The 26,698-nt window shown below is 43.5% G+C and overlaps 1 protein-coding gene and 1 long non-coding RNA gene across 3 annotated transcripts in view; one reads left to right on the top strand and one right to left on the bottom strand.

Annotated features, from left to right (window-relative positions):
- RBM47 (RNA binding motif protein 47) overlaps positions 1-18,208 on the top strand; it is a 41,220-nt gene extending 23,012 nt beyond the window's left edge. The window contains exons 2-5 of one of the 2 annotated variants that reach the window (XM_021537243.2): positions 8,429-9,588; positions 11,038-11,241; positions 14,803-15,005; positions 15,372-18,208. In XM_021537243.2, coding sequence (XP_021392918.1) covers positions 8,460-9,588; positions 11,038-11,241; positions 14,803-15,005; positions 15,372-15,617 — 1,782 coding nt within the window. In that variant the 5' untranslated portion in view covers positions 8,429-8,459 and the 3' untranslated portion in view covers positions 15,618-18,208. Of the gene's footprint in view, positions 1-8,428; positions 9,589-11,034; positions 11,242-14,802; positions 15,006-15,371 lie in introns of both variants that reach the window. The other variant, XM_021528849.2, reaches the window with a different exon arrangement.
- Positions 1,076-20,762, bottom strand: LOC116183529 (uncharacterized). Its single transcript, XR_004148161.2, has 3 exons — positions 20,680-20,762; positions 1,281-1,327; positions 1,076-1,113 (listed from the first exon to the last, which is right to left on the bottom strand). It is a non-coding gene; the product is annotated as an uncharacterized LOC116183529 (long non-coding RNA).
- Between the last annotated feature and the right edge of the window lie 5,936 nt (positions 20,763-26,698).

Genomic DNA, 26,698 nt, shown 5'->3' with positions numbered 1-26,698 from the left:
CACATCCCAACTGTGGTTTGCTTTATGTTGATTTTTATTTCGGTGACCTGAGGGGGAGGGAACATGTTGAGCCACTTTCAGCTTTTCCTGGAATCTCTGCCTCCTGCTGAAAGCAGGGTTGCAGGTTGGGCCCCCTGTTGTTGCAGTGTTCACGTGGTATACACAAAGCTTAGAATGCTGCAATAAAGTAGTGCATGAGATTAGGGTAAACTGAAAATTCTGAAGCTATTTTTATTGTAATAAATTTGACTAACCGAGTAGACTTTATATGAACAGGCAGGATGTGTTATGCTTATGATCTGGAATCTCCAGGAGAGTTAGAAGAAAAAGTTTAATCAGAAAAGCTGAAAAGAAAACTGTAGGTTATGAACTTTTTGAGATACTACTGGTAGCACTGCAGAGTGGAACATATTACTGTAATATTTGTGTAGACAGACAGATAGATACTGTGTTTTAAATTCCTGCACCAGAGTCCAGCAAAGCCTTTGACAGACATTTTAAATTATTGAATTAAATCACTGTGTTCATATATAAGATTTTTCTTCAGAAGGACAAGAAGTGAAATATCGTTATCTTTCCCATGTAATGATTAACAGATGAGTCTAGTTGTGGTTTTGTTTTTCAGTTGCAGAACATTGCTTCTCCTGTCCTTCTTATGGCAAAAGCTTGTGAGCTTCTAGTCTATCCTGAATGAAGCTCTTTCCAAGCAGAATGCTTTCTAAAGTAGGCAGTTAATGGGGAGGACACACTTACCTATATCAGCACTTCTGCAGAGAACAGTGTTTAAATTCATTTTTGGTTTCCCATCAAGTACAGGTCATCCAGAATAGGAAAGACTACACTGAAATTTATATATCATGCATTTTCCCATCTGATCATGGTAATGATAGACCTTATTGACTAGATAATCTCACTAGACTATCTTACTAGACTAGGTAATTTCCTAAATAGAAATATGGGAATTTGGGGAGAAGGGGATGGTTGTGCTCTTTCCTGATTTAGACAGCTGATAATAGTAATTACACGAATCATGTCTCACCTTCTCGGTCTTCCTCAACGTGTGGCTTCAATATAATGCAGGGTAATCACTTCATCCTCAGCCAGTAACAAGTCCTATCAAAATAGGTGAGCATTATGAATTAGTATCAACTGGAGTGGGTAAAAGATGGAGCTGGAGCAAACAGGATAACACAAGTGTTACACAACTTGTTGTACAAAGTTCTGAATGACTTGCAGACACGTGCATTATAAAATAAGGGGGGAGACTAGGTTTTGCTTACCCAAACTTCCTTCAGAAGTGGCTTAAGTTGAGGTGGCTGGCTTGGCACTGCAGTAGTATAAAAACACTTAAGAAACACACTCTGCATTAACAGAATCCACATTGCAGTAGCAGGGTTATGTTAGTAGCATGCTCTAGGTGTTGATGGTGCTATGATACATCAATAACATTTTCATCAGCATGGGTTCATTCTTGGCATGGTAAAACCATATATTCATGAACATGTTTTGACTTGTGATCATCAAAAAGCCATTTCAGGAAACAAAGCTACGCTCAGGAAAGTTTTCTGCCTTTATTATTTGAAATACCATTACTCACATCTCATTGAATATCATTTTTGCAGTTTTTAAGCAGGAGGTCAGGCCATTGAGGGACCTTCCTCCTGGGATTGTTCACTGCTAGGCATGGATAGTGCTTACATATGATGCAAGTGGAACACACGCAAGATTAAATACACAGTAGAAAGATGCCAAGAGGGTTGATAACAGAATAGGCAGGACATTTACACAACACAAGGTGACTTTATTTTGTATGGGAATCATCATTTTAGCTCCATTTTTAAAATTGTACATAAAATTGTTGAGAGATAAGATAAATAGGCCAAGGGAACTGGTATAATATGGCTAAGGGAATTAGATCTGTGATTGTTATTTTTCTAATGATAATGGTGAAAATAAGAAGTTTAACCTTCAAATCCTAGTTTGAAGCTGTAGCCAATAGTTGACTTTACAAATTCCTTTTTGGATTATCTGATTAGCATTCGAAATTCCAGGATGCTAATTTACAGAAAAATTTCAGGTGTTTTCCTCCTAAAAAGGAGCAAGAAGCAAAAGAACAGATTTCTAGTAATTTTGTTACAAATTTTTAAGCCAAATACATTGCTTTTGATTGGTGCCTGGAGAATGTAACCTGTCCCTGCAAGACCTTTAAAGCTGGATTTTCTGTAGTGCTCATCCCTTTCTTAAATATATCCATCTTGCAGCCATTAGAGTCTCGTAACTGATGTCAGGGGAGTCAAGCTAGATGTGAGTACTGTTAGAAATATCACATGTTATTTTCTGTTTCTCTCTTTGAACCTAATACAATCAAAAGTTAAAGTCAACAGATTTTGGCGAGTTTTAAATGGAACCAACCATTTTTAACGTTTAGCTGCTTAGGACAAATTTAATCAATTGGAAACCATGCACAGACCCTCCCTGCAGTAAATCCACTCTGAAAACTGCTTTTCAGGCCCTGAACATTAACTTGCCCCATACAAAGTGAACATAATTAACTGACCAGAATAAAATTGAAGTTTAAGCATGAAATATGAACTCTTGCAATGAAATCAATGCTCAGAACTCTGATGATAGGCTCTAGATTAGAATGGTAATTGTCATTATAGCAGAAGTGGGAATTTCATAAAATCATAGAACCTTTAGGGTTAGAAAAGACCTCAAAGATCATTGAGTCCAACCATTAGCTGAACAGTGCCAAGTTCACCACTAAACCAACATGCCTAAGTGCCACATCTACATCTTTTTTAAATACCTCTGGAGTTGGTGACTCAACCACATCCCTGAGCAGCCTGCTCCAATGTTTGACAGCCCTTTTGATGAAGAAATCTTACCTTCCCTGGTGCAACTTGAGGCTGTTTCCTTTTGTCCTAATTTCAGCAGCTAGCCTCAGGATTTAGTAGGCTGGTTTTATCGCACCTCAGGCACTGTTGCTCTCTGTATTTAAGTATAGTACTTATAGTGGGCAGAGAGCCTCGACTTGTGCATGTCCTTGTCTGAACATATGTGGGAAATATGTGGTGCATCAAACACTGCTCCATGCACATCTCACTGTGTTTTGTGCAGCACCTGAGCCAAAACACTCCTGACCCTGGCTGGAGAGGGACAAGTTCAATGACCCAATTAAGGCATGCAGATGATGATGATAATAAGCAGTCCTTTAGCAGTGCTGACAGGAGGATAAATTGCACAGCAGACAGACATGTCATTGTCAATGATCTCTGAGGTTACTTTCTTCCGAGCTATTCATCAGAAGCTACTCATCAAGTCTCTCCCCAGCTGTTGTTCCTGCCCCTTCAGGTCTGCTGATGCAGTTCACCACTTTTACCACTGAGTTTTGCCAAAATGGTTCAGATTATGAAATTTCACGTAGCCTGGGGCGACTTCTTCACTCAGTTCAACTGCAGGTAAAGATATGTGTCTGATACCCTGCAGACATTGTCTTGGCCTGTTGGCCTCAAGTATGGTTTTTTTGTAAAAGGGTGAAGGCATCATCCATCCCATGTAACCTTCACTTTCCTGCCTAAAAGACCTTCATAAAACGGCCTTGGCCAAAAAGCTGTCCTGAAATGCTACACTCTCTTGCACTGACCCACCACAAATTTCAGCTTTGGACACCTGCATTTCACTAATGGCAGAATATATGAAACCAGGTGTGATCCATTTCCTGCTGATCCCCACAGTGGCCCCAGATCCTGCAATTGAGCATGCCATGGCTCAGTTTTGGCAACAGTCTCAAAAACACCTGCTTTGTTCAGCTCATTGATGAAATTAATGAGGAGGAAAAGAATGACAGTCTTGTCAAGAAAGAGCGAAGTGATGTATAATGATACTGTGATCATCTTTAAGCAGGGAGGTAACTTGCACATGACACTTAAGGCAATGCACAAGTCACTACCTTATTTAGAATTGATGAGGCCGTTGAATTTTTCTGTTCAGCCAATAGATCTCAAAACAGGCAAACTGGGTTTTCAGCAGGAGCATTTCTGGGGTGTCTTATGTTTGTGATAAAATTACACAGTTGTTCTTAGTAAGCTGTTGTTTTTGTATGCATTGTATAAGTATAAAGTTGTCATGAGAATAGAGTCAGGATTTGAAAATTAAGAACTTTAATAACAGCCATGCTTTTAGAGCTGCTGCCTATCATCATCATCAGGATAAACATTTTCCCTTATTATTTCAAGTAAAATACTGGGAAGGTCACATTTAAAGCAGTAGCTGTTACTTTCCTCTGCCAGCCTCTGGGTGTGTTTAAAATTTCAGCAACTGTCTTTCCATCTGTGGTTTAAAATGCAAAACTGTGGCAGTTTCTAGAAGGAAGCAGTAGCTGTGCAGAGTCCATGAGGACACACCCTGTCAGTTCAATGGGAGTTTGTACAGTCTGCAGGGTCTGCAGGTGGGGCACAGGTGTCCCCATCCCTCCCCTGGACAGTTTTCAGAGACAGCACATGTCCCTGGTCTCTCCTGTTGCCTGTGGTGGTGTTGGCACCCGTTCCCAGGCTTTGTGACTGCCGGCAGTTGTGTCTCCCACAGATGATGCCACTAAATCCATGTAACACAAAACTGGAGGGATTGATTAAGTCCAGACATAAACAACCTCATTTTATAAGAGCACATGAGTGAAGGGGACACACAGTTACTGCCACAAGGACACTGGCTGTGTCCCTGTGTTTGTAAAAGCCTGTTTGACCACACTAGGATCAACAGAGGAGAACGTGTCAGCCTAACTTCACAGGGCACTGCCCAGTGCTGGACTAACCCAGGGATAAATTCATATGTGGACTTTGGGCATTACTGTCTTGATGGGGCCCCAATCTGCCTTTGCCCTGGGGAAAAAAGTACCTTTAAAAAGAAGGTAATTCATGTTTAAGGCAACAACTATTTACACCCTTTCCTACTGGCAGCAGAGGAGTTTCATAAGCAAGGTAAAGTGAAATTTGAATAGTTTCAGTAAAATATGTATGTCTGGGTTCACCTGTGCAAGGAAGAATCCTTGGAACAGAGATGCTGAACTGAGGGGCTTGTGAGCCTCGCTCCTGGGTAGGCATGTTTTGGATGTTAGCATCCATCTAACATGGTGTGAACAATCAAGCAGGATTTATTTTTTTCTAGAAAGAAGCCAAGGACTTGTTTCAGTCCTGATAATGAGTCATTTAAAACTTAGCTATCTCCAAAACACAACCTTTCTTGTTAAAAATATTTTGTGTGTAACGAGACACTTCATTTTAATGGAGATTATATTTTTGACTTTTCTAATATTAATCTCATGTATTGGATGCTGGAAATCAGTTTGGCTTTATTAAGGCCACTAGACCCATATTACCAGCCCTTGCCTTGTGTAGGCCCGCAACACAGGGTAGCAGGTTTGTATGACGAGTTTACTGTTGACTTAAAAATTGCACAAGCAGGTTTGAACACTTCGGAAACTGGCATTTTCAAAAATTGTTTTCTTGAGAGGGATTGCATTTAAGTCTGAAAAGGGTTAAATTGTGCTGGTAGCCCATTTGAAAGGCAGTAACAGCAGGGAGAAGAGCTCTCAGACCTGGCAGCCTGTGCATTTTCTCATCAAGCTACTAATGACCACTGATGATATATGTTCTGGTAACATTCATCAAGGTGTTGATTGTATGAACTTAGTCAGGGTATTGATTGTATAACATGGCAATGAACAAGTTGTTAAGTGTGTATTTAGTTGCAAAAATTAGGGCTATATGGGCTCTATATCTTTCTTAGTACTTACTTATGAAACGCAGTTCTATGTAGGTGTGCAGGGAAAAAAAACCCAAACCACATTTGATCATGAATCTTGATTCAAAATAAATTACAAAAGTATAAATGCTTCTCAGGTTCACATGGAATTTTTACTTATGCACTATCACTAATGGTGTGTGGCAGTGTCTGCAGCAAAGATGGCCAGCAGCACTTAGAAGCAGCTTCATGTACAACTTGCAATATGAGAAATAATCTTGCTGGTCCAACACAAAGTGCTGGAGAACATGCAAAAACTCCTGCATGGCCATTGAATTACCAACTGGCTTCTGGGGGTCAGGGGAGATTCTGTTTCATCTCCCCTCACTCCACAAACCCAGTGACCATCTGTAGCTTTCCAGACTAAAGCCCCAGACACAGAGCCCTGCAGGTAACAGGGATATAGAGAGTTATTTTGTAAGTTGACCTAAAACAGGTGGTTTGAATGGAATTGGTAATTTTTAAACTTAGCCAAACTTGGGGTGATAAGTCCTTGACTTGCCAACAGTGGCCCATGTAAAGGTAATGATTATTTCCCACCAAAGTGTTTGTATAGCTACCTTTGCTTTTATTCCAAGAAAGGTGAAGTTACACTTCTAGGAGCAAATTGTCAAGTGAAAAATGAAGCTGTTTTACTCTGCCTTAACTTTATAAATTATTTCAAATAATTTCCAGGAATAAGATTAAAATCTAACTGTTAAAGGATAATATTAGAATCTGAGGGAAATGTGTATCAACAGAATTTCAACAAGCTATCCATGACGGACCTGGTTTCAAAGGAATTCTGTTTACTAAAGTATTGCTTGAGCATCAGCATCACTGTTGCTGCCCTCCACTTTCCTTATCTTCTCCTCTGCTGTCTATATTTTTAAATTAAAATGGTTCAGAAGCATCATCATACAACACTCATGGCCCAAAAACACATGCAGAATCAGGTCCTACCACAGACCAAAGCTCAGAGGTCTGGTTTCCCAATCCCAAAATGCAAAAACTGCATTTAAGAGATGAACCAGGCTCAACAGTGTTTGCCCTGGCTCACACAGAAACATTTCTCTGTATAGAGCAGCACAAATCTGAGGTGCTGAGGTTATTAAGATTTAAATAGATTTTGTGAACCATACAAATCAGACTTTGGTGCCTAAAATTTGTGCCAATATTTTTGTGGACTTGGGCTTGTTGCACTAATGAAAGATGTTCCTTGGTGGTCACCAATGCAATTATGGGACAGAGGGAAACCTGTGTCTCACTGAATAAGAAAACTGTATAGAATAAATAAATCTCACTGAAGCTTCATCCTTTTTTATTAAAAAAAAACAAACAACTTGAATATCACTACAAAGCATAAGCAGAGGTCTTGAAAGACTCTCTAGTCTATCTAATACTATGTGGAAGCAAAAGCCAGACAAATTCTCATGAGAAATGCTGCACACTTGCTTGTATGATGGAGTGGTTAGCAAACAAGTCATACAGGCATGTGGCAGGGTCCATAGCTCTCTGGTTCCTTAAAGCCAAGGTCCTTGTGGAAGATACAATTTACTCTCATAAATGCTATAGCACCTAATGTGTAAATAACACTAAAATGTAATGGTCCATGTCATATACAATCACTTGTATTAAATTGTCTGAGGGACCATTGCAGCTTTAAAAGTCAATGAACTAACTACTCTCAGAGTCCAAGGCATCTTATTTAATTGTGCTCAGAAAGAAAGCCCACTGTCTTGCAGTTTTGGTTATTAGCATGGTCATTTCCTGCTCTCTGCCTGTGTTCAAATGAAGAATAAGGTTTCTGAGATTTGCCTTCCTCTTGCTAGCTTGCAGTACTGTGCTTGGTTTAAAGCACAGCCTCTCATAAAGGAGATATTCTCTTCAGCTTCTGTCAAGTCCTGCTGTAATAATGGAAGAGACAAACACATCAGGCATTGTAACACAAGCAGTAGGCAACCCAGAAGCTTGTCAGATCACTCGTTGCACAAAAGAACAAGAATAGTCCCCCACCCCCGCTGCTAAAGTGTATGTATTATTTCTTATTTGACGGTTACTGCAGAGGTCTAGGGGAGCAAGGAGTTGTTGTCAAATGGAAACTGTCTGGTGCTTCTCATGCATTTGCCACCTTTCACCGTAGAATATGGCACCTGGTGCTTTGGCCGTTCAGGAGTAAATGGATTAATTGATGTGTGACTGAGAGGGAGGAGAAGGCTCTGTAGGTGGGTACCTCTGGCTTCCTGTCAATATCTTCTCTCTCCCAATTCTGTGTCATTTCCTTCCTACCATTTCAAAGAGAAGACAAGGGTCTCAAAGGTCTTAGGATTTTGAGGTACTTGGTGGCATCATTCATGTACCTTTGGTGTCCTGTGACAGCAGCTCTTGATGCCTGGGATGTGTGGGCAAGTGAGGAACTTTCAAAGTGAGGAGCATTCAAAGAGGAGCTTTGCCTAAGTCCAGGATGCGCTGTCCCTGCAGTATCACTCTTCAGGCTGATGTGACTTGTTCCTCTGTTTTTCTGCAGCCTTAGTCCCAGTTTGTAAAACAAACTTGCAGAACAGCTACAGGAAAATGAAAGAGTGAGGTGGAATTCTCATGGTAGCTAATAGCTTTTAACGAGTGTCCTCCTTCTTCGTTTGCCCAGGTTTTATCACGCTGTGAATGAGTTTGACACCATGACCGCTGAGGATTCCACTGCAAGGATGAGCAATGATTCCACTAATGTGGCCACCACAAAAGTCCCTGAAGGTGTTGCTGGGGCGCCCAACGAGGCAGCTCTGCTGGCCCTCATGGCCCGCACTGGATACAGTATGATCCAAGAGAACGGGCAACGCAAGTATGGAGGCCCTCCTCCCGGCTGGGAGGGCCTGCACCCTCCTCGTGGCTGTGAAGTCTTTGTGGGCAAAATCCCCCGCGATGTCTACGAAGACGAGCTCGTCCCTGTCTTCGAGTCTGTCGGCCGCATCTACGAGATGCGCTTGATGATGGACTTCGATGGGAAGAACCGTGGATACGCCTTCGTGATGTACACACAGAAGCACGAGGCAAAGCGTGCTGTCAGGGAGCTGAACAACTATGAAATCCGCCCTGGCAGGCTGCTGGGTGTGTGCTGCAGTGTGGACAACTGCCGGCTCTTCATCGGGGGCATTCCAAAGATGAAGAAGAGAGAGGAGATCCTGGAAGAGATTGCCAAGGTGACAGAAGGCGTGCTGGATGTCATCGTGTATGCCAGTGCTGCAGACAAGATGAAGAATAGAGGCTTTGCCTTTGTGGAGTATGAGAGCCATCGAGCAGCAGCCATGGCCAGGAGAAAACTCATGCCTGGAAGGATCCAGCTGTGGGGACATCAAATTGCTGTTGACTGGGCAGAACCAGAGATAGATGTGGATGAAGATGTCATGGAGACTGTTAAAATCTTATATGTGAGGAATTTAATGATTGAGACCACAGAGGACACCATTAAAAAGGTGTTTGGTCAGTTTAACCCTGGCTGTGTAGAGCGAGTGAAAAAAATACGTGATTACGCCTTTGTGCACTTTACAACCAGGGAAGATGCCATTCATGCCATGAACAACCTTAATGGTGTTGAACTAGAGGGCTCGTGCCTGGAGGTTACTTTGGCCAAGCCAGTAGACAAGGAGCAATACACTCGCTACCAGAAAGCAGCAAAAGGAGGGGCTGCAGCAACCTCTGAAGTAACTCAGCAACCTAACTATGTTTACTCTTGTGATCCATACACACTAGCATACTATGGATATCCATACAATGCCTTGATCGGTCCCAACAGAGATTACTTTGTGAAAGGTTAGTAAACACAATTAGGGGATGTGGTGGGCAGGCTTGATCTTAGGCTGATGCCAGAGGTCTGCCTCAGCCAAAGGTCAGCAAGTACCATGCAATTTTTTCTTAATACTCTTGTATAGGCCTTTTTGTCATATTTCTGTTGTGTCTTACTTTAGTTTATGACTACACAAACTGTATTTATCTATAAATAATTGCAAATGTACAAGATAGTATGAGAAAGGTATCAAATATATGGTTAAGAATAGGTAAAGACCAAGCATGGGATGGGGAACAGAGGCATCTGGGTTTTGTGAGTGATGTACTAAGTCTGAGCAAGTTTAAGGATTCCGTCTTCTGATGTCTCCTTTCAAAGATCTGGATCCTATGACAGAGTGCTCTGGAGGCATGGGTATGGTGAGCTATCCACAGGGAAGGAGGTTAGGGAAAGCCTTAGTTAGGAGCTCTCTAGGTGTCATTTACCTTCCACATTAAAATGACAGCAATGCTGTCCTTCAAAAAGTCATTTGAGAACTACAAGCAGAAGGAATCATGTGAGTGAAAAATTAGTTATAAGCTACAGTCATTAAAAATTAACCAAAAATCACTTATTCCTAAAAAAACCTAACAGCTATAACTGGTATTATAATTACAATTATCCTGTACTTGCAGGAATTAGAGTTTCCTGACATTTGATGTGTATTTCCATAGAAGAAGCAATTTAGCATGAATATATTCTTAAAACACCCACACAAACCAAGAAGTATTTTTAACCCTAGTCATTCAAGAATTTCAGCTTCTTCTCAATTTCCAGATTTGCACTTGCAATGAACTATGACAGAGTTGAGTAACAGTCTAAATATTCATTTAGGCCATCATAAAGTACATAAATACTGCAGTGTTCGAAGTACTGTCATAACAAATTCATTGAGATGAATAAAGGCAATATTTTTGGAAATTGGTTATATGCACCTAATAAAATAGCAGAGAAAACCATTAAACAACATTAAACAACAAGCAAAAATATAAGGTTGTGGGACAAAGTTGTTTAAAGGACAGATGTGATCTTGTGCCATTTCAGCAGTGTCCCATTGCAGCCAGTTGACAAGCTGGATCTCCTCTGGAGGACAGCTGAAAGCAGAAGCTGTTCCTAATGCACAGAAATCAGCCAGAGGATCCCCTCACTCTCTGCTGACTGCGTTGAACCTGTAACACTTGCCACAGTTGTTGCACCAATATAAATGAGCAGTTAATATATGCTCACAAACATCAAAAGCTAAACAAGCATAGAATTTCTGGATGCTTCTTAGGCACTTCTTGTTTTCCTAAGCAGGGTCGCTAAGACTCAATCATGCTGACTTAAGCAGCCACATTTCTAAGTGCAAGCCTCCAGATTTCAGTCTGGGGTCACTCGTGCTCCCCACAGGACTGTCACTCTCCATTATTCATCTTCTGTGTTGTTATCATAAGCAGGCAGCATACGAGGCAGAGGGCGAGGTGCAGCTGGCAACAGAGCTCCGGGTCCCAGGGGCTCCTACCTGGGGGGATACTCCGCCGGCCGTGGAATCTACAGCAGGTACCATGAAGGCAAAGGAAAACAGCAAGAGAAAGGATTTGAACTGGTTCCCAACTTGGAGTTACCTGCAGTCAACCCAGTGGCCATTAAGCCTGGTGCAGGTTAGTATGTGTAAGGAGGGGAGGAAAGCAGGGGTGGTGGGCAGGCCCCCACTCCAAGCCCTGTCTAAAGCATGGGAAGACCCTTCCAGGGTCCATGACTGCAACCACAGCAATGGGGATGGATGGCTCCCTTGTGCTGAGTGCCTCCTGGGCTTGGCCAGATATTCTTCACACAAGAGGTACACAGCAGGATAGTTATTCTGGGAGAAGAGTTCTGGGAATTCTTCAGGCCAAAGTTAAAAGGACTAAAGCAACTCCCTCTCCTCCTCTCCCCGTTTGCATTTGTTTAGGAGGAAGCAGACTTTCCTCTCCTTCTAGTAGTGTAAACCAGAACATGGTGACTAAGGGCAATCTTCCTCTCTTTTAATGTCTTCAATGCTAATTTCACCTGGGAGATTCCTATCCTCGATTTCCAGCCAGGCTGGAGCCCTCCCCTGTTTAGTCTGTCTTGCTCCAGTGGTACAAGGCTGAGAAAAGGATCTGGGGCTTTCCCATTGCAGGAAAGTCCCTGGCTGAGGCAAGCTCCTCCATCTCCATCAGTGGTGCAGGGAAGGAGCAAGACAGGGAGCCCTCAGGATCCATCATTGCAGCTGTGCAGTGCCTACAGGAGTGCTCTCATCTCTGCTGGGCTCTGATGTGCCAGTCCAAGGGCTGGAGCAGGGTTGCCCCCTTCTGCTGCTTTGTCAGCTGAGTACCCAGCCCTTGCCATTCCCAAGTGAGGAAGAGGAAAGCTGAAGTTCTGCAATGCTTCAAGATCCTGTTTGGAAAGATTTTTATTTGAAAAAGTAGCCTGAGGAAGAAGGTCCTTGAAGGGGATGGGGACCAGCTCTCTTGCAGAAGTCCTGATGTCTTCTCTCCATTTCTCTTTCCAAGTAAACTGTAATGGCAGGATGTAAGCATTGCTTGATAATAGCGCTTCTATGGTTTCCCAAAACATGTTTCATTTATGTCAGTGAAAATTACAGCTTGCATCTAATGAAGTCTGTGAAGAGTTCTTCATAACAGCTGGATGAGACAATGTCAGAAGTCTAGACACAAAGGAAGGCTGTTAAGATTAAAGTTGAAGAAAGATCAGACTTCCTGAGAAAACTACCCACTCGCCACCAGAAAATATTACTGCTATGTATGTTTGCAAAGATACTTTAGGAATTCCAGGTATTACTAAAGGATGCTTGAAAAGTGAGCTTGGAAATGAATGCTTATTAGTAGTGTCTATATTTCATTTGACTGAAAAACAAAAGCTTGAAGCTCAAGTCAAAATATTTCTACATTTGAAGCATGTTGAGATTCATGTTTTTTTATCAGACTTTCACCTATCATATGGTTCCAGCACAGCCTCTGAGCACAGAAGCACCTGGTCTGTTTTCCCCAGTCAGATCAGCTGATCTAATAAGAGGTACCACACACAAGAGTTACCTCTGTTATTTAAGAGGGTATGACTTTGGAAGCATGTTACCAGAACAGGGGAATAGAAATGCACTGACTGCAAAGTTTCCTGCCTATTGTTTAGACCAACCTTAAAGCTCATTTCTTTGCAAATAGTTGGAATATTCCTGGGAGGTCACCCCCATTGCCCAGATGCCTGCTACTGTTTTTCTGCCAGAAGTTATTGCAGAATAGAGCATGTGAGCTCTTTGCCTTGGTGAGAAATTCTCCAGGATAATTTAAACCAGAGATAAAACTGGTTTGACTTGACCAGGTGGACTTGGTGTAAAAAGAGAACTGGAAAACCTCAGGAGTTGGGGGTCTCTGCTTGAGGAAACAGTGGTAGTCCACTGGTGAAGGACACATCTCTGCCTGAAAGATATCTGATCAGCTCCCTTGTTGAAGTCTCCAGGATCAGAGCAAGAGTACTGCTTTCTGTCACCTCCTACCACCAGAATAACTGTGCACTTTAACACTGCAAAGTTTCATTGCACAGAAATAAACCTGTGTACATATTAGACTTCATTCCTGGCTTAGTGGCTGCACCTCCCATAAGTGTCAACATCACCTCTTAGTCCATCATCCATTATTTGTTGATTATCTTGTTTTCCTTTTGAATAACCTTACTGCTAAAAATCTTGCAAGCTGAATGTTGAGGTGTGCAATATGAGGCAATGATGGAAATCATAGCATCATAGAATGGTTTCTGTTGTAAGGGACCTTAAAGATCCCTTCTAATCTAATGCCCCTGACATAGGCAGAGATGTCCTAAACTAAATGAAATTTCTCTAAGGCCCATCCAACCTGAACTTCCAGTAATGAGGCACACAAAACTTTTCTGGACAACCAGTACAGTGTCTTATCACCTTCATTACAGAGTATTCCTTTCTTATGCCCAGCCCTTTTTCAGTTAGAAACTGCTACCCCTTGTCCTATCACTACAGGTCTTACCATAAAGTCTTTCTTATAGGCTCCCTTTAAGTGCTGAAAAGCTCCAGTGGAGGTCTTTATCCCTGAGGCATCTTTTCTCCAGGCTGAACAACCCCAAATCTCTCAGTCTGACTTAACAGCAGAGGTTCTCCATCTTGTTTAACATCCTCTGAACCTGCTCCAACAGATTCACTTCCTTCTTGTATTGGGGCCCCAGAACTGGACACAGCACTCCAGGTGGAGTCTCACCTAAGCAGAATAGAAGGGGCAGAATCACCTCCCTCAGCCTGCTGGCCACACTGCTTTTTATACAGCTGCTTTTTCTGAGGTACAAGTGCACCTTGTCAGGCCACATGCAAGTATTGTGATTACTGGGAATGTTCAGCAAAGAATGTTTCTTCCCTAAGCAAGCCTTGAAGCTCCATTTTGACCATGTACAAACTCACCATCCTGAACACCATTATTCTGAACAGACTGTTCTCCCTTTGTCTGAGAGACCATGGCTCTATTTATATCATATTGTCTAATTATATCATCTTAGCATGAGGGAGAATTCCCTAAAAAGAATTTGGTGGTTTTTTTAATGGCATTATGTAGATTGATCCTGTAGCAGACAGATGGGATAAAACATATTTAGGCAAGCTAGTCCTGGGAAATGCTGGTAAAAGAACTGATATTTCACAGGATTGGCCAATGGATGGCATGTAAAGCAGACCCGTTGCTGCCTGTAACTTCTGCAGTACAAACCACAACTTTCTGTTCTGGAGCAGCTCTTCCTATGGCAACTACATATCCCTTGGTGTCAACAGCTACAGCAGGGATATTACACACTCTTACCACTTGTGTTCAGGCCACACTCCAGGCCAGAGGGAAGGACAGCAGTTTTCAGAAGGAGTTGTGTAAATCTGGGTCACAGCTCCCAGTCCTCAGAAGAACTCTGGCCCTAGGATACTCATGGCAGGAGCATGGGGGAAAATGCTGGACCAAACAGCACTGAGCCTGTCACTGTGCATCAGCTATGGTGCTTCCATGCATGGAGAGGGAAGAGGTGCCCCAGGTCCCCTGTCTGCACAAAAGGCTACCTCCCCTGTTAAGAGCATCACAGGATCTCTGCTGGAGAGTTGGCGCAGCTGGGAGGGAGAGCTCTTTGACAAGAGGTCCTGGAAACTCTCTCCCGACGTATCTGATATGTCTGGTCTCTCCTAGTGGCCATCCCTGCCATTGGTGCCCAGTACTCCATGTTTCAGGCCGCACCGCCAGCCAAGATGATGGAAGATGGCAAAATCCACACTGTTGAGCACATCATCAACCCTATAGCTGTCCAGCAGGACCCAGCCAGTGCAGCAGCTGCCGCAGCAGCCGCAGCTGCAGCTGTAATACCAGCTGTCTCAACACCTCCTCCCTTCCAGGTGAGCTCAGCACAGAAATCCTGCTTCCCATAAATCCTGCTATGCATGCCCAGTGTGGGGGGAAAGCCTAGTCTCTTGTCCTGCTTCCATTCAGGACATGCTCTTGATGATGTCACAGTGCCCAAGAGCCCTGAAGTTCATCTGACCTGACATAGACATCTGCACATTGGGCCATTGCTTTCCCCACTGTGGGAGACCCACATTGTGAGGGGGAGCAGCCTCCCATGATAACATAACTCTCAGCCAACAGGGTATTGCCTACCCACTCCATTACCTCCTTCCCTTCTAGGGGATTTCCCATTCGGGGCATGGAAGTGGGATGTCACAACAAAGTACTTTTTTTGAGGTCTGACCCTTTCCTTCCAGGGTCGCCCCATCACACCGGTGTACACCATGACTCCCAACATGCAGCGGATCCCTGCCGCCGGGATTTACGGGACAAGTTATGTGCCATTTGCGGCGCCTGCTGCGGCCACAGCAACAATAGCCACGCTACAGAAGAACGCCGCCGCTGCCGCCGCTGCCTACGGAGGATACGCTGGCTACATCCCCCCGGCATTCCCAGCCGCCACCATCCAGGTGCCCATCCACGACGTCTACCAGACGTACTGAAACTGTCGGCAGAGGAGGGTGGTGGAGAAACACCCACTGAAGGAACACTTTACTATTTATGAAGAAAGAACTGTCTGCGAAAGAGTAAACATTTGGGCTCGGTAAAACAATGCAGAAAGTGAAGAATGTCATAGAAAAACATGTTTGAAATATTTTCTATGCTTGAAGTTTTCACTAACGTTTTTAGGCTATTTTTAAAAACTTAACACGCCTGTATTCATACATTTCCAAAGGACCTCGGTGCATCCAGCCCACCACTGACATGCATTTATATGCACTGCAGTAGGGTTGCATAGGGTCTTTTTTTTTTTAGCAGTTATATTTTCAATATATTTGTGGTATGAAGGTTATTTTTTAGTAATTTCTGCACTCCAGAGATGTCTATTTTGTAGTGCCTTTAATAATATATCAGCTATATATTAAAAAGCACACCTGAGCAGCTAGGGAAAGTTTTAACAATATATTTTGAAGAGTATATTCAATATTTAAAGAATACATACCTTAGTGTTTTGTTTTGTTTTGTTTTTTAAGAAGAAAACAACAAATACCTTATTTAAAAATTATACTGGAAAGTGCAATTTGAAAAATGTGCAAGACCTCTGCATTTTTTGCTGGCATTAATACAATCCGCTCATTCTCATTTGAAATCACAAGTAACTAATATTGCCTGTTTGAAAGAAAGAGAAAAGAAAAAAAGCCTCCTCACACATACCTCTTCACAGTGTGATTTGCAGGCTTGTTTTTAGCGAAAGAAAGGGTCCAAGTTTTCCTTAGCAACTGGATTTTCTATTTATTGAAGTTACTTGTAGTTGCAGCATGTACAGAAACGAGTAGGTGATGTTTCACGTGAGGTGTCTTGACTTAGATCTTCATCCAGTATAAAGCCAAGGCTTTTTCTCAATGCTCTTCATTTTATTCTTTGAAGTATATATAGTGACTGAGAACATATGTTGCTGTTAGCAAGAGTAGCCACGCTCTCGCCAAGAGGATGTGCAGCCTTATTTTCTCATTGTTCCATCATGTTCCATGTGAAATTTCAAAGGTACTAGGGGTGGTAGTGATACTGGAATTAGTAAAACAGGGCTAGCCTCCCTCCCAGCTTCCCTTCCACTCTTAATTCCCCTTCTCCACAGCTGGAGTTATACATGCACATCAAGGGTGGGAGTGATTAGACCCAATGATTTTAAGACATAGAGCTTGTAAATATCTTTTAATATACATTTTAAAAGTCATTTTATGTTGCAAATATACACAGTATGTGGTTTGCCACAAAACAAAAACCTTTTATTTCAATGTTATAAAAAAGTTTGTTTTATTAAGAAGTAATTATATTCTTGAAGTGTTTTGTGGCCTGTTTAAAGGCTTTTATATAGTAGTGCAGTGAATGTAAAATAGAGTAAAATGGTAAAAAATATCTTGCCCTTTGTATGAAGTGCATCAGCTCTACAAACACGTCTGGTGACAAAAGGTGAGAAGCAGAGAGTCAGTAAATAATGTTGCTTTACTTTTTGAGGTATAAGTACATACCAAAGGGGTTTCACATTGGCCATATTTTGACTACTGAACCACTTCCAGACTGCATCAAACTCAGTTCAGTGACCTTCTTAATACTCTGCTTTTGCTTGCCTCAAAATTGAGCTGTTGTATTTTAGGTGCTCTTGCTCAGACAAGCTGAGCTCCTCTTGACTGTGTCAACCATTAGCAAAAGCACTGTGAGGTTACCCATTAGGTTGGACTCTGCACCTCCACGCCCCTTTCCAGGAAACTTTTATTGTCTGTACCTGCACATCTGAAAGCACACCCAGACCTCAGCCCCAAGGTCCTGCCCTTGTGTAGGGCGAGAGAGGAGGAGATCTGGGCAAAGCCTGAGGGGCAAGAGCTCAGCCAGAGTCCAGCACTGCCTCCTCCAGTCCTCCAGTCTAAGGTCTTACATGGCTCAACACTAAACACCAGCGTGGGTCCTTGGGCCGTGCACTGACACCCCTGGGGCCAGGAAAAGGCAGTCCAGTGGTCTGGGCCTCTTGCTGGCCCACTTCCAGCCCAACACCATGGCTGACCCCCAGAGAAAAGAGGAAAGGTGATGACTCCCTTCCCACTTATCCTCTCCCTGTCAACAGGACAAGGAACTGTCACTCACAGAGATGGCAGGAAGAGAAAGGAGCCAATGAGGGAAAACCATGAGGTGTCCCCAGCCAGCAGTGGGTGCTGCCTGTGCCAGGGTGGTAGCAGCCAGTACCCAGAGATGGAGGCAGGACCCAGGCATGCAGGCAACCAGGTCATGCTGAGCCTCCTGCCCATGCCTGTCTTGACATTTACTTCTAAACTATTTCATGTACACTACTACTGAGGTAAGTCTAATAACTTGAAATGTGAACATCTTTAGGTTAAGAACAAACTATTCTAAGAAAAAAAGTATATATAGAAAAAAAAAACAAAGCTAGTGTGCCTTATTCTCAAAAGAGCTGATATTTTAGATATTTTATTGTATCTCTCTACTCTGTATTGTCAGAAGTCTCCGAGTTTATTTAGTTCTTGCTCCACTTATGGTATATTTCTAGGATATAGTGAATAAAGCATTCTTTAAAAACAGAGACTGTTACTTCATTACAACATCCCACTCTGCCAAGGCTGTGCTCCCCTCCAAGCTGGGAAAAGGGTGTTCAGGGCGGGAGGGGAGCAGGGCACTGCAGCCAGTATCTCTACAGGCTCCTGCAGGGAGGGGAGATGAACTGTCCCACTGACTCCTCTGTCCCATCACCTGCAGAGGACAGTGACCTTCCCAGCATGCATACTGGGCATCTCTCCATTCTTCCAGCATCCTCTGTACAACCTAAATCTCCCCTTGCACGCAGTTTAGAGTCAGTGCCTAGATGTGGATGGAGCTGGAGCTAACATCTCTCTGTGCTTTCCATCTACCCAGTGGCCCAGTGCACAAATTCCTGTATCTTTCTTGTATGTCCTCACTGCCAGGCAGGAGCACTGGGAACTGGTTAATCTTTTTCATTTCAGCATGTTCCATGCTTCAAACACACAGAAAGATAAGCTGCACCTCATTTGCAGTGCTCCAGACTTTCTGGCTATTTCCTTGGTGTAAATACACCTGGAGAAAATTTGCTGCTAATATCAAGTCTGTAGAGAAGGCACTGTCTGAGGCACTAGTCCTGGCTAACCAGAGAGGTCTCAGTTGCTGGAAGATATCAAATCTGACAAATATCTACAAGAAGAAGTGAAGGAGAAACCAGGGAATTATCAGGAGTGACCCACTTAGTTGGTGAGGCAAAGGCTGTGGAAGTTCTCTAACTTTATTTTAGTAAAGCCTTTGACACTGCCTGGAGAAATATTCTCCTGGAGATATTTGGCTTCCCAAGGCATGAAGGAGCTTACCATTCACTAGGTAAAAAACTGTCTGAATGGCCAAGCCCAGAGTTACATCCATGGATGGATTTACATCCAGCTGACAGCCAGTCAAGAGCAGCGCTCAGCACCAGGGCCAATCCTGTTAAATGTTTTTGTTGATGACCTTTGTTGATGCTGAACAAGGGGATTGAGTGCATATCAGTCAGTTCACAGATGACACCACACTGGGTGGGAGTGTTAATCTGCTGGTGTGAAGGAAGATGCTGCAGGAGAATCTGGACAGGCAGGATCAATGGGCCAAGGCCAGTGCTGTGGGGTTCAACATGCCAAGTGCCAGGTCCTGCACTTGGGTCACAACAACCCCAGGCAGTGCTAGAGGCTGGGGTGGCATAGCTGAAATGTGGCCCAGTGGAAAAGGTGGCCAAGAAGGCCAATGGCATCCTGACCCACATCAGAAACAGTGTGGCCAGCAGGACCTGGGCAATGATTGTTCCCCCAGTACCCAATGCTGACACATCTCAAATCCTGTGTCCAGTTCTGGACCCCTCACACAGGAAGGACACTGAGGGGCTGGAGCGTGTCCAGAGAAGGGCAATGGAGCAGGGGAAGGGTGTGGAGCACAAGGCTTGTGGGGAGCAGCTGAGGGAGCTGGGGGCTTCAGCCCGGAGAAAGGGAGGCTCACAGGAGACCTGATCACTCTCTACAGCTGCCTGAAAGGAGATTGTAACCAGGTGGGGGTTGTTCTTTTCTCCCACGTAACAAGTGAGAGGACAAAGGGAATGGTTTGAAGATGTGCCAATTGAGATTTAGATTGGATATTAGGAAAAATGTCTTCACTGAAAGGGTGGTCAAGCATTGGAAAGGCTGACCTAGCACCATTCCCTGGTAGTGTTAACAAAGTATATGGGTGTGGCACCTGGGGACATGGTTTACTAGTGAACATGGCAGTGCTAGGTTAGGAGGATTCAATTATTTCAAAGGTATTTTCCAACCTTAATGATTCAATAATTCACTTGGATGAGAAAGAAACTACCAGCAAATAACAGGCCTTTATAGAAGTTTAAACATGAGGCATGACCTTCACAAAAAGCAATGTTTTCCAAATGAGATTACCTGTGCCACGTTGAAATGTTTCTGCTCTTTCTTTTTTCCCTTTACCCAAGCTACCCAAGATTAAAATTAATCTACACAAGTTCTTCTAAACATATACTTTACAAGATTATTTCTTTATTTTTCTAGACTGCTGGTTTCTGTCTTCAGTTTTGTAAGATCTTAATTAATTATTAACTCATCATAAGGTTGAAATATGCAAGTCATTCTCAGGATATTAACATAAACAATGCCAGAGAAATGCAATTGTGCTTTCAAGATGACCTTGCTGCCTTGGGAATGTCAGGAGCTCTGCTGAGGCCTTGGGCACTGTGACAACTCAAAATGCTGGGATCAAGGCTATACCATTCCCTTTTTTTAATGTCTTTCTTCATGGTCTTGAAGAACAGATGTGCTCTTCCTTGGCTGGTATCATCCTAAAAACCATGCTAAAAACCAGCTTTAGCTTTCTTCTGGAAACACCATTCAGTAGCATAACTGTGATACAACTATTAAATGAACAGATTTAGAAGAAATTCAAGTGCACCACTCTAATATGGCAACATTCATCTATAAAACATTCAGAGTATATGTAAAATGCATTTTTCATACATACAAAAAAATAGATGCAGTATTTCACCTCCTTCTCTGTAGCTGGTGTTACACCCCTAACATTTCTGGTCAGAATGAGTCCTTAGCACTTACAGGACTCTCTGCTCCCTGGATGCCAATCAGCTGCAAAACTGGCCCATCATGCTGACCTGTAAAATAAATAAACCCAAGACCTACACTGTAACAAGAGAAACTACCTCTGCTGTGCACCTAAAAGCCAGCAATATTCAGGTTTTATGCTCCAGTGTGCCAATTAAATGCTGAATCACACTTGACTGAGTTTTAGAGCCAAGTCCTGCCTGGCAGCAAAATGGTCGGGATGGTGTTGCAGGGAAAAGCTGCAAGCTAGGGAATTAAAAAAAAAGTAGTTTTGTGGCACCAAGTCCCTCCCTTTTGGCAGAAAGACAGGCTGTGCCATGCCATTATGATTGTTCAAGCCACCAAAGAGGAAAGAGACAACAGATAGTTTTAGAAATTTGGAACTGTACAAGTACTTCCACATGAAATATTTTCTGTCAAGCTGATGAATTAGATCAGATTTTTTATCTCCAGACAGAAGACAAGAACTGGAGTTCGCTTGGTTCCTAATCAAAGAAGACAGAAGTTCTGTCTCACAGGCCTCACTCAGGCAAAACTGTAAATCCTGCATGTGGGAGGTGACCAATTAAGGACTGCCTGCATCAGAAAACTTTACAGGGAAAAATGATCAAGTGTGCTCAGCTTTGTCCCACATGTACCAAATGCCTGTGTCTTCCCAAACATAGTGTCAGGTGTCTTTGTCTCTTTGTCTAAACAGGCTGTGTCAGTCAGACATCTCCATCTAACAGACTGTGAAAGTTGAAAAAACCTTTGTCGCACAGTGGCAAAGTTAAAAAACTATGCCCCACGGTGGGTCCTGGGGCTCCACCTCCTCTGACCAGGGCTCCTCACAGCCACCCTTCCCCAGGGCATTTGGAGACACGCCATCACAAACCTGGTGCCCACCCTGACTTCTGTGGGTCAGGGTTCCTGTGCTTCTGCATGCAGCTGGCTTGCAGGGTGGTGGCTGCCCTGAAGGAAGCTGGGTGACTTTTCATGTTTTGGCTGACACCATCATACTTTTACTGTGAAGAAAAACATGCTTTTGTTCTTTTTTTTTTTTTTTTTTCACCCCTTTCCAAACATATACGCATTATTTTTACCAGCCAGGTTGCACTTTGAGCCCATCCTTGCATGTTTTTGCAATGTCACAGAAGCTCATCGTTACCTCAACCACTGCCTGCAATCTGTGCACTGGTGGGAAGTAGGAAGCCACAGGTAAGCCGAAAGATCTTCATGAAGCATGAAATAAACCCTGCAAACAGCCTACACAACCCACAGAAGTGACCTCAAGCTAACCAGCAGAAAGAAAAATGCACTTAAGTCAGTCAGAGGCAAAACAGCCTACCCTTAATCAGGTCCTTTGTTCCAAATCTTTGAAGCAATAACTACAATAAGCAGTTCTTACTCCTGTAACAAATCCATAGGTTATGGACCAACATGTTTTACTCCAAAGGGCATGTAATGACAAGGGATTACTTACTAAAGTTGTAATGCATGCAGTGGCCATGCACAGGGCATCCTTAGTTTCTCAAGTCTTTGACTTTTCAGATGCTATCCCTTGCAGAAGGCTTTCTGGCCACATGGATAAGCTAAGTATTTCCTTAAAGCTTGGTTTCACTACAGTAGATGGATCCCTTGGCTTACCAGCCTTTGTGCAGGACACAGAGAGACACAATCCTAGTCAGCAGCTGCAATGCTGACATCCAAGCAGCAGTGGGGCAGCTAAAGAGAGATTGGCAGAGCACTGAAATGCTGAAGCTGCTTCCACCATAGTGAACATTAGCTGCTGCTTATGGAAAAAGAAGTCAGGAAGTCTGCTGTAATTTGTAGCTGAGAAGAAAAATCAAGTCTTATATGGCACTGTACTGTCTCTGTGTTACAAACTCCTTTACACCCATGACCCTTAGGAACCAAATTCCCAAATGGTGATTCAAACCCCCAGTCTCCTCAGCGTCCAGTCAGGCAGATGCTCTCCAGGTTCAGCCTGAGCCCCCTGCCTGGGTCTGTAGACACCCCAAAAACACAGGGACCTGCGCTGCTCTTTCCACAAAAGGCTACATGGTGCACAAGGGTCTCACCTCACTTTTCTGGGCCTCCTACTTGCAGCTCATGTGAGGTTTTGAGACACACTCAGATGAAGTGACTTCGTTATACACTTTGGCTTTTGTACAAGTTTTTTCAGGCTGTTCCTTTTGGATTTGAGACTAGGACAGCAGCAAGGCCCAAAAGGATTACATTTATGCATAATTTAACATAATTTACGCCAAAAAAAAAAATCTGCCTCCTGAGAAAATGAACTTCCTTGTCTTTCTGTGACATCTTTGTGAGCAATAGGAGGGGAGGGAGAACACGGAAATGTACAACACTTGGCACGGCTACACCTCAAACTAGTATTTCAACATTTTACAATCAACTTTGGCCATGTGACCTATGCGGAAAGATAAACTGAGATATTTAATCCTATTTTTCTTGTCTTTTTTTTTCAATATAAGGAAGTGAATTTCATGTGGTTGTTGTTAAATTACAGTAAAATATTTGCCCATAAGAGAGAAAAAAAAACATTACAGAGTTTTTTAACGTAAGTAAGTCTGGGACTATGCATCTGTTTGTGACCAAATACTCTTTCCTACCTTTAAACATCTTAGTGAGCTTCACTATTTCTCCTGACTGTGGTATTTAGGGACATGTCAGCTCATTGCAGGTAAGGATTGACCACCATTTGCTTTTGCAACCAGAGTATGAATAACAACTTCCCAAAAGCAAATCACATTTTGAGATAAAGCAGCAGCAATTACTATGATTTCTGCTTCATCTCCAGAATATCACAAACTGTTGAAATGACAACTGGGTGTTTGGTGAGCTGCACACTCTGTTATACTGTGGCAGGGAAAGATAGTTCAGACCAACCAAAGGCACAGGTCTGCCACCACCCTGGATGAGGAGCGTGCTCCAAGAATGTGTGGAGATGCCAGGGTACAATCAGTAACTCCCTCCTAATGGAGCATCCCCAGGGACCAGCATGCAGCCCTGAAGTGGCAAGGGCAGTCTTGGCCCCTGAGACACAGTGGGTGAGGTTATGAGTCCTTGGCAAGGCAATCTTTAGTCAGCATTGTCAGCAGAGATGAGGACACAGGCTGGGAAAACCTTCATGGGGACAGATGTTCAAGAAACTCTACAGACTGTGCCCATGACTTGCTGCAGAGCAGTCTGGAGGGTACGCTCTGATTTTCCTGTTAGCACAAGGAACAGACCTCAAATGACTGAGGGGTGCAGTAGCAGTTGTCAGAGTGCCAGGCACTGGAGATTGGCTTCTTCAGCACCGAGGGTGGTAATTTCTGAGAACTGTGGCTTTTTGCTTTTGGTGTTTTTTGTTTGGCTTCACCCCCACATGTTAACACATGCCAATGTCTTCTTTAGGGCAACATTAGTCTCTTCATATTATTTAAGCAGTGTTTTGTTGCAGTCCGCTCAATCCATGGACATGTTGGCCTAAGAGTGGTAACAGCTAAAGATGAAATGTACCTTTGTAAAGGCACTGCTGCAATCTCCTGGAACCTGCCAGCTGGACATCTATACAGGCTAAGCAGGGCTTTTCATCTCAGGTGTTATGAGAGAATGACATCCAGGTTTCCAGACTGGAGGTGGCTCAGCTTTGTCCAGCCCAGAGCAGTGGCAGGTGAGCCACACACCCCTGTACTTGTAACCATCCCCGGCTGCTGCCAGCCCCAGCCTGGCTCCACCAGCTCCCACCGGCCAGGACGGATCGAAGGGGAGGAGCGAGGGCTTGTGTTTAACCAGGCTCAGCTCCCTGGGTGCTCTGCCACGTCCCCACAGGAACCATTGCACTGGCACAGGCAGGAGGCACAGGGATGAGCTGCGCAGCCCAAGGCACTTCTGCAGGATCAGCCCAGCATCTGCTCCCGTCTCAGCCTGCCTGCATCCACAGGGCGATGCTGCGGGCTCAGCAGCAGCAGCACACCTAGCAATGCCCTGGCAGGCAAGCACAGCACGGCAGAGCAATGTGAAAGCCCCACCTTTGGCACAGAAATCATCTTGTACATAAAATTGGGCAACGCCACAATGCACTGTGACTCTGCCTGTCAGGCTTCTGATGCTCAGCCCCAATATTTTCTGCTATGAGTCTTTTTTATTAACTGGCAGCTCTCCTGCTCCCATTTCTTCTTGTGAGCAGGTTTATTACTAAGATAATTCTTGGGCCCAACACAGCCCCCGTTCCCCGGCAACTTACTCCACCAGGCTCCTCTCATCTCTTCTGCCGGCTCGCCCGCTGCTTGCACAATGGCATTACGCATCTCCCCAGGGCTTAGGAGGGGCCAGCAGCGAGATGCACCAGCGAGAGAAGGATCGAGCAACAGCAGCTTCTTCACACGTGGGTGCTGCCCCGGCGGCTGCTGCCCCCAGCTCGCTCCTGCCATGGTCTCAGCATCCTAACGATGGCAGTGCCCCCACACACACCGCCGCCACCGCTCACCTTAAGAGGTTCACCTCCAGCTCACTTGAGAAATGGATTTTCATGTCTGCAAACAGGGAAAGCTGCGGGGAGACCTGACCCTGGCTGCTGTGATCCACAGAGGCTACATTGCCTATCAAAGGGAGCAGACAAAAATATTAATGAAAAAAAAGGATGAATAGGCTTCTTGTGGCATCACTCCTCTGTGGGTCTGAGTTGGCTGGTATATCAGGCTGCACCTGCGCAGAGGTACATTCTTCTCATCTTACCACAACCGTGGAAAATTCCTACCAAGAAGCATTTCAGGATTTGACTTTGGCAGAACTTTGGAACACCCTGGAACAGATTGTATAAGATAAGGGATCACATGTAATAGTCTTATATACACATAATTCAATTACTTTGTGTATTTCATGACAAGTCTTTAAGAAAAGATTACTAACACATCCTAGCACCACATGTTATGCTGGAGAATAAATAAAACATGCCTGCCAAAAAGATGTTTCAGAACAGCTTTCTGATACTTCAGTTATAAATTAAAAATCGTTATTATAAATTAATCTTTACAGGCTATCTTAGTCTTTCCTGTTTTCCCATTGTCAATTCCAGTCTTACCATTAGACTATTTTTTATTTTTCTTAAATTAGTTGTTACCTGGCTATTTCTTATTGGCCAATTGATAAGCTCCAAAATGAGTAGAGGGGGTGGAAGCATAGTCGTAATATGACAAAATTCTATCTGTATGCTCTTCCAGAATGCTTTTCCTTGCAGTCTGACATTACACTCAGTGTAATGAGCAGGACAATGTCACAGGGTTGGACAGGACTTAGAGGTCTCAGGTCTTGTTCCCTGTAAGTTTTCTGCTTTTATTGAGTATGATGTGAAAGCAGCACAAAAGGGCCAGCACATGAGTGCACATGGAAACACACCTCCCAAAACAAAAATGAAAGCTACTCTTTTAATGAAATCAGAAGGGGGAAGGAAAAAAGTGAAGGCAGAGTGGAAAAATCTGCAAGAGGTCAACAAGGAAAACAAAGGGCAGCTTTATGCGAGCAGCTATTTCACTCCAGAAATGGCAGGGCAGACTAAGGACCTGCTACCCAGTGTTTTTAATATAGCAATTCAATGTAATTAGAGCTTTGCTTGTTCCAAGAAGATAATGGCAACCCAAAAGATAAGATGTAATAGTGATGAAGCCTAAGAGGGCGGAGAAGAGGGAAAATAGACAACGAATAAGGCTCTTCTCAAAAAGCAGAGGAATGCTAAGGAAAATGGAGATGACTCTCTACATTTTACTTTTCCACTTTGATCAGAAGGAACAAAAGCTTTTGATGACTGTTATAGGATCTGTTGATCAAAGATAAAAGCCAGGTCCAAATGAGCTAATATCTGACTGAAGGGTAAATATAGCAGATCACAATTTTCTAGTAAGAAAGCAACTTTTGGACATCTAGCAGATGGCATAAGAGGC

Source organism: Lonchura striata, chromosome 4 (assembly GCF_046129695.1).
Source record: "Lonchura striata isolate bLonStr1 chromosome 4, bLonStr1.mat, whole genome shotgun sequence".
NCBI lineage: Eukaryota > Metazoa > Chordata > Aves > Passeriformes > Estrildidae > Lonchura > Lonchura striata.
This window is presented reverse-complemented; position numbering and strand designations above follow the sequence as displayed.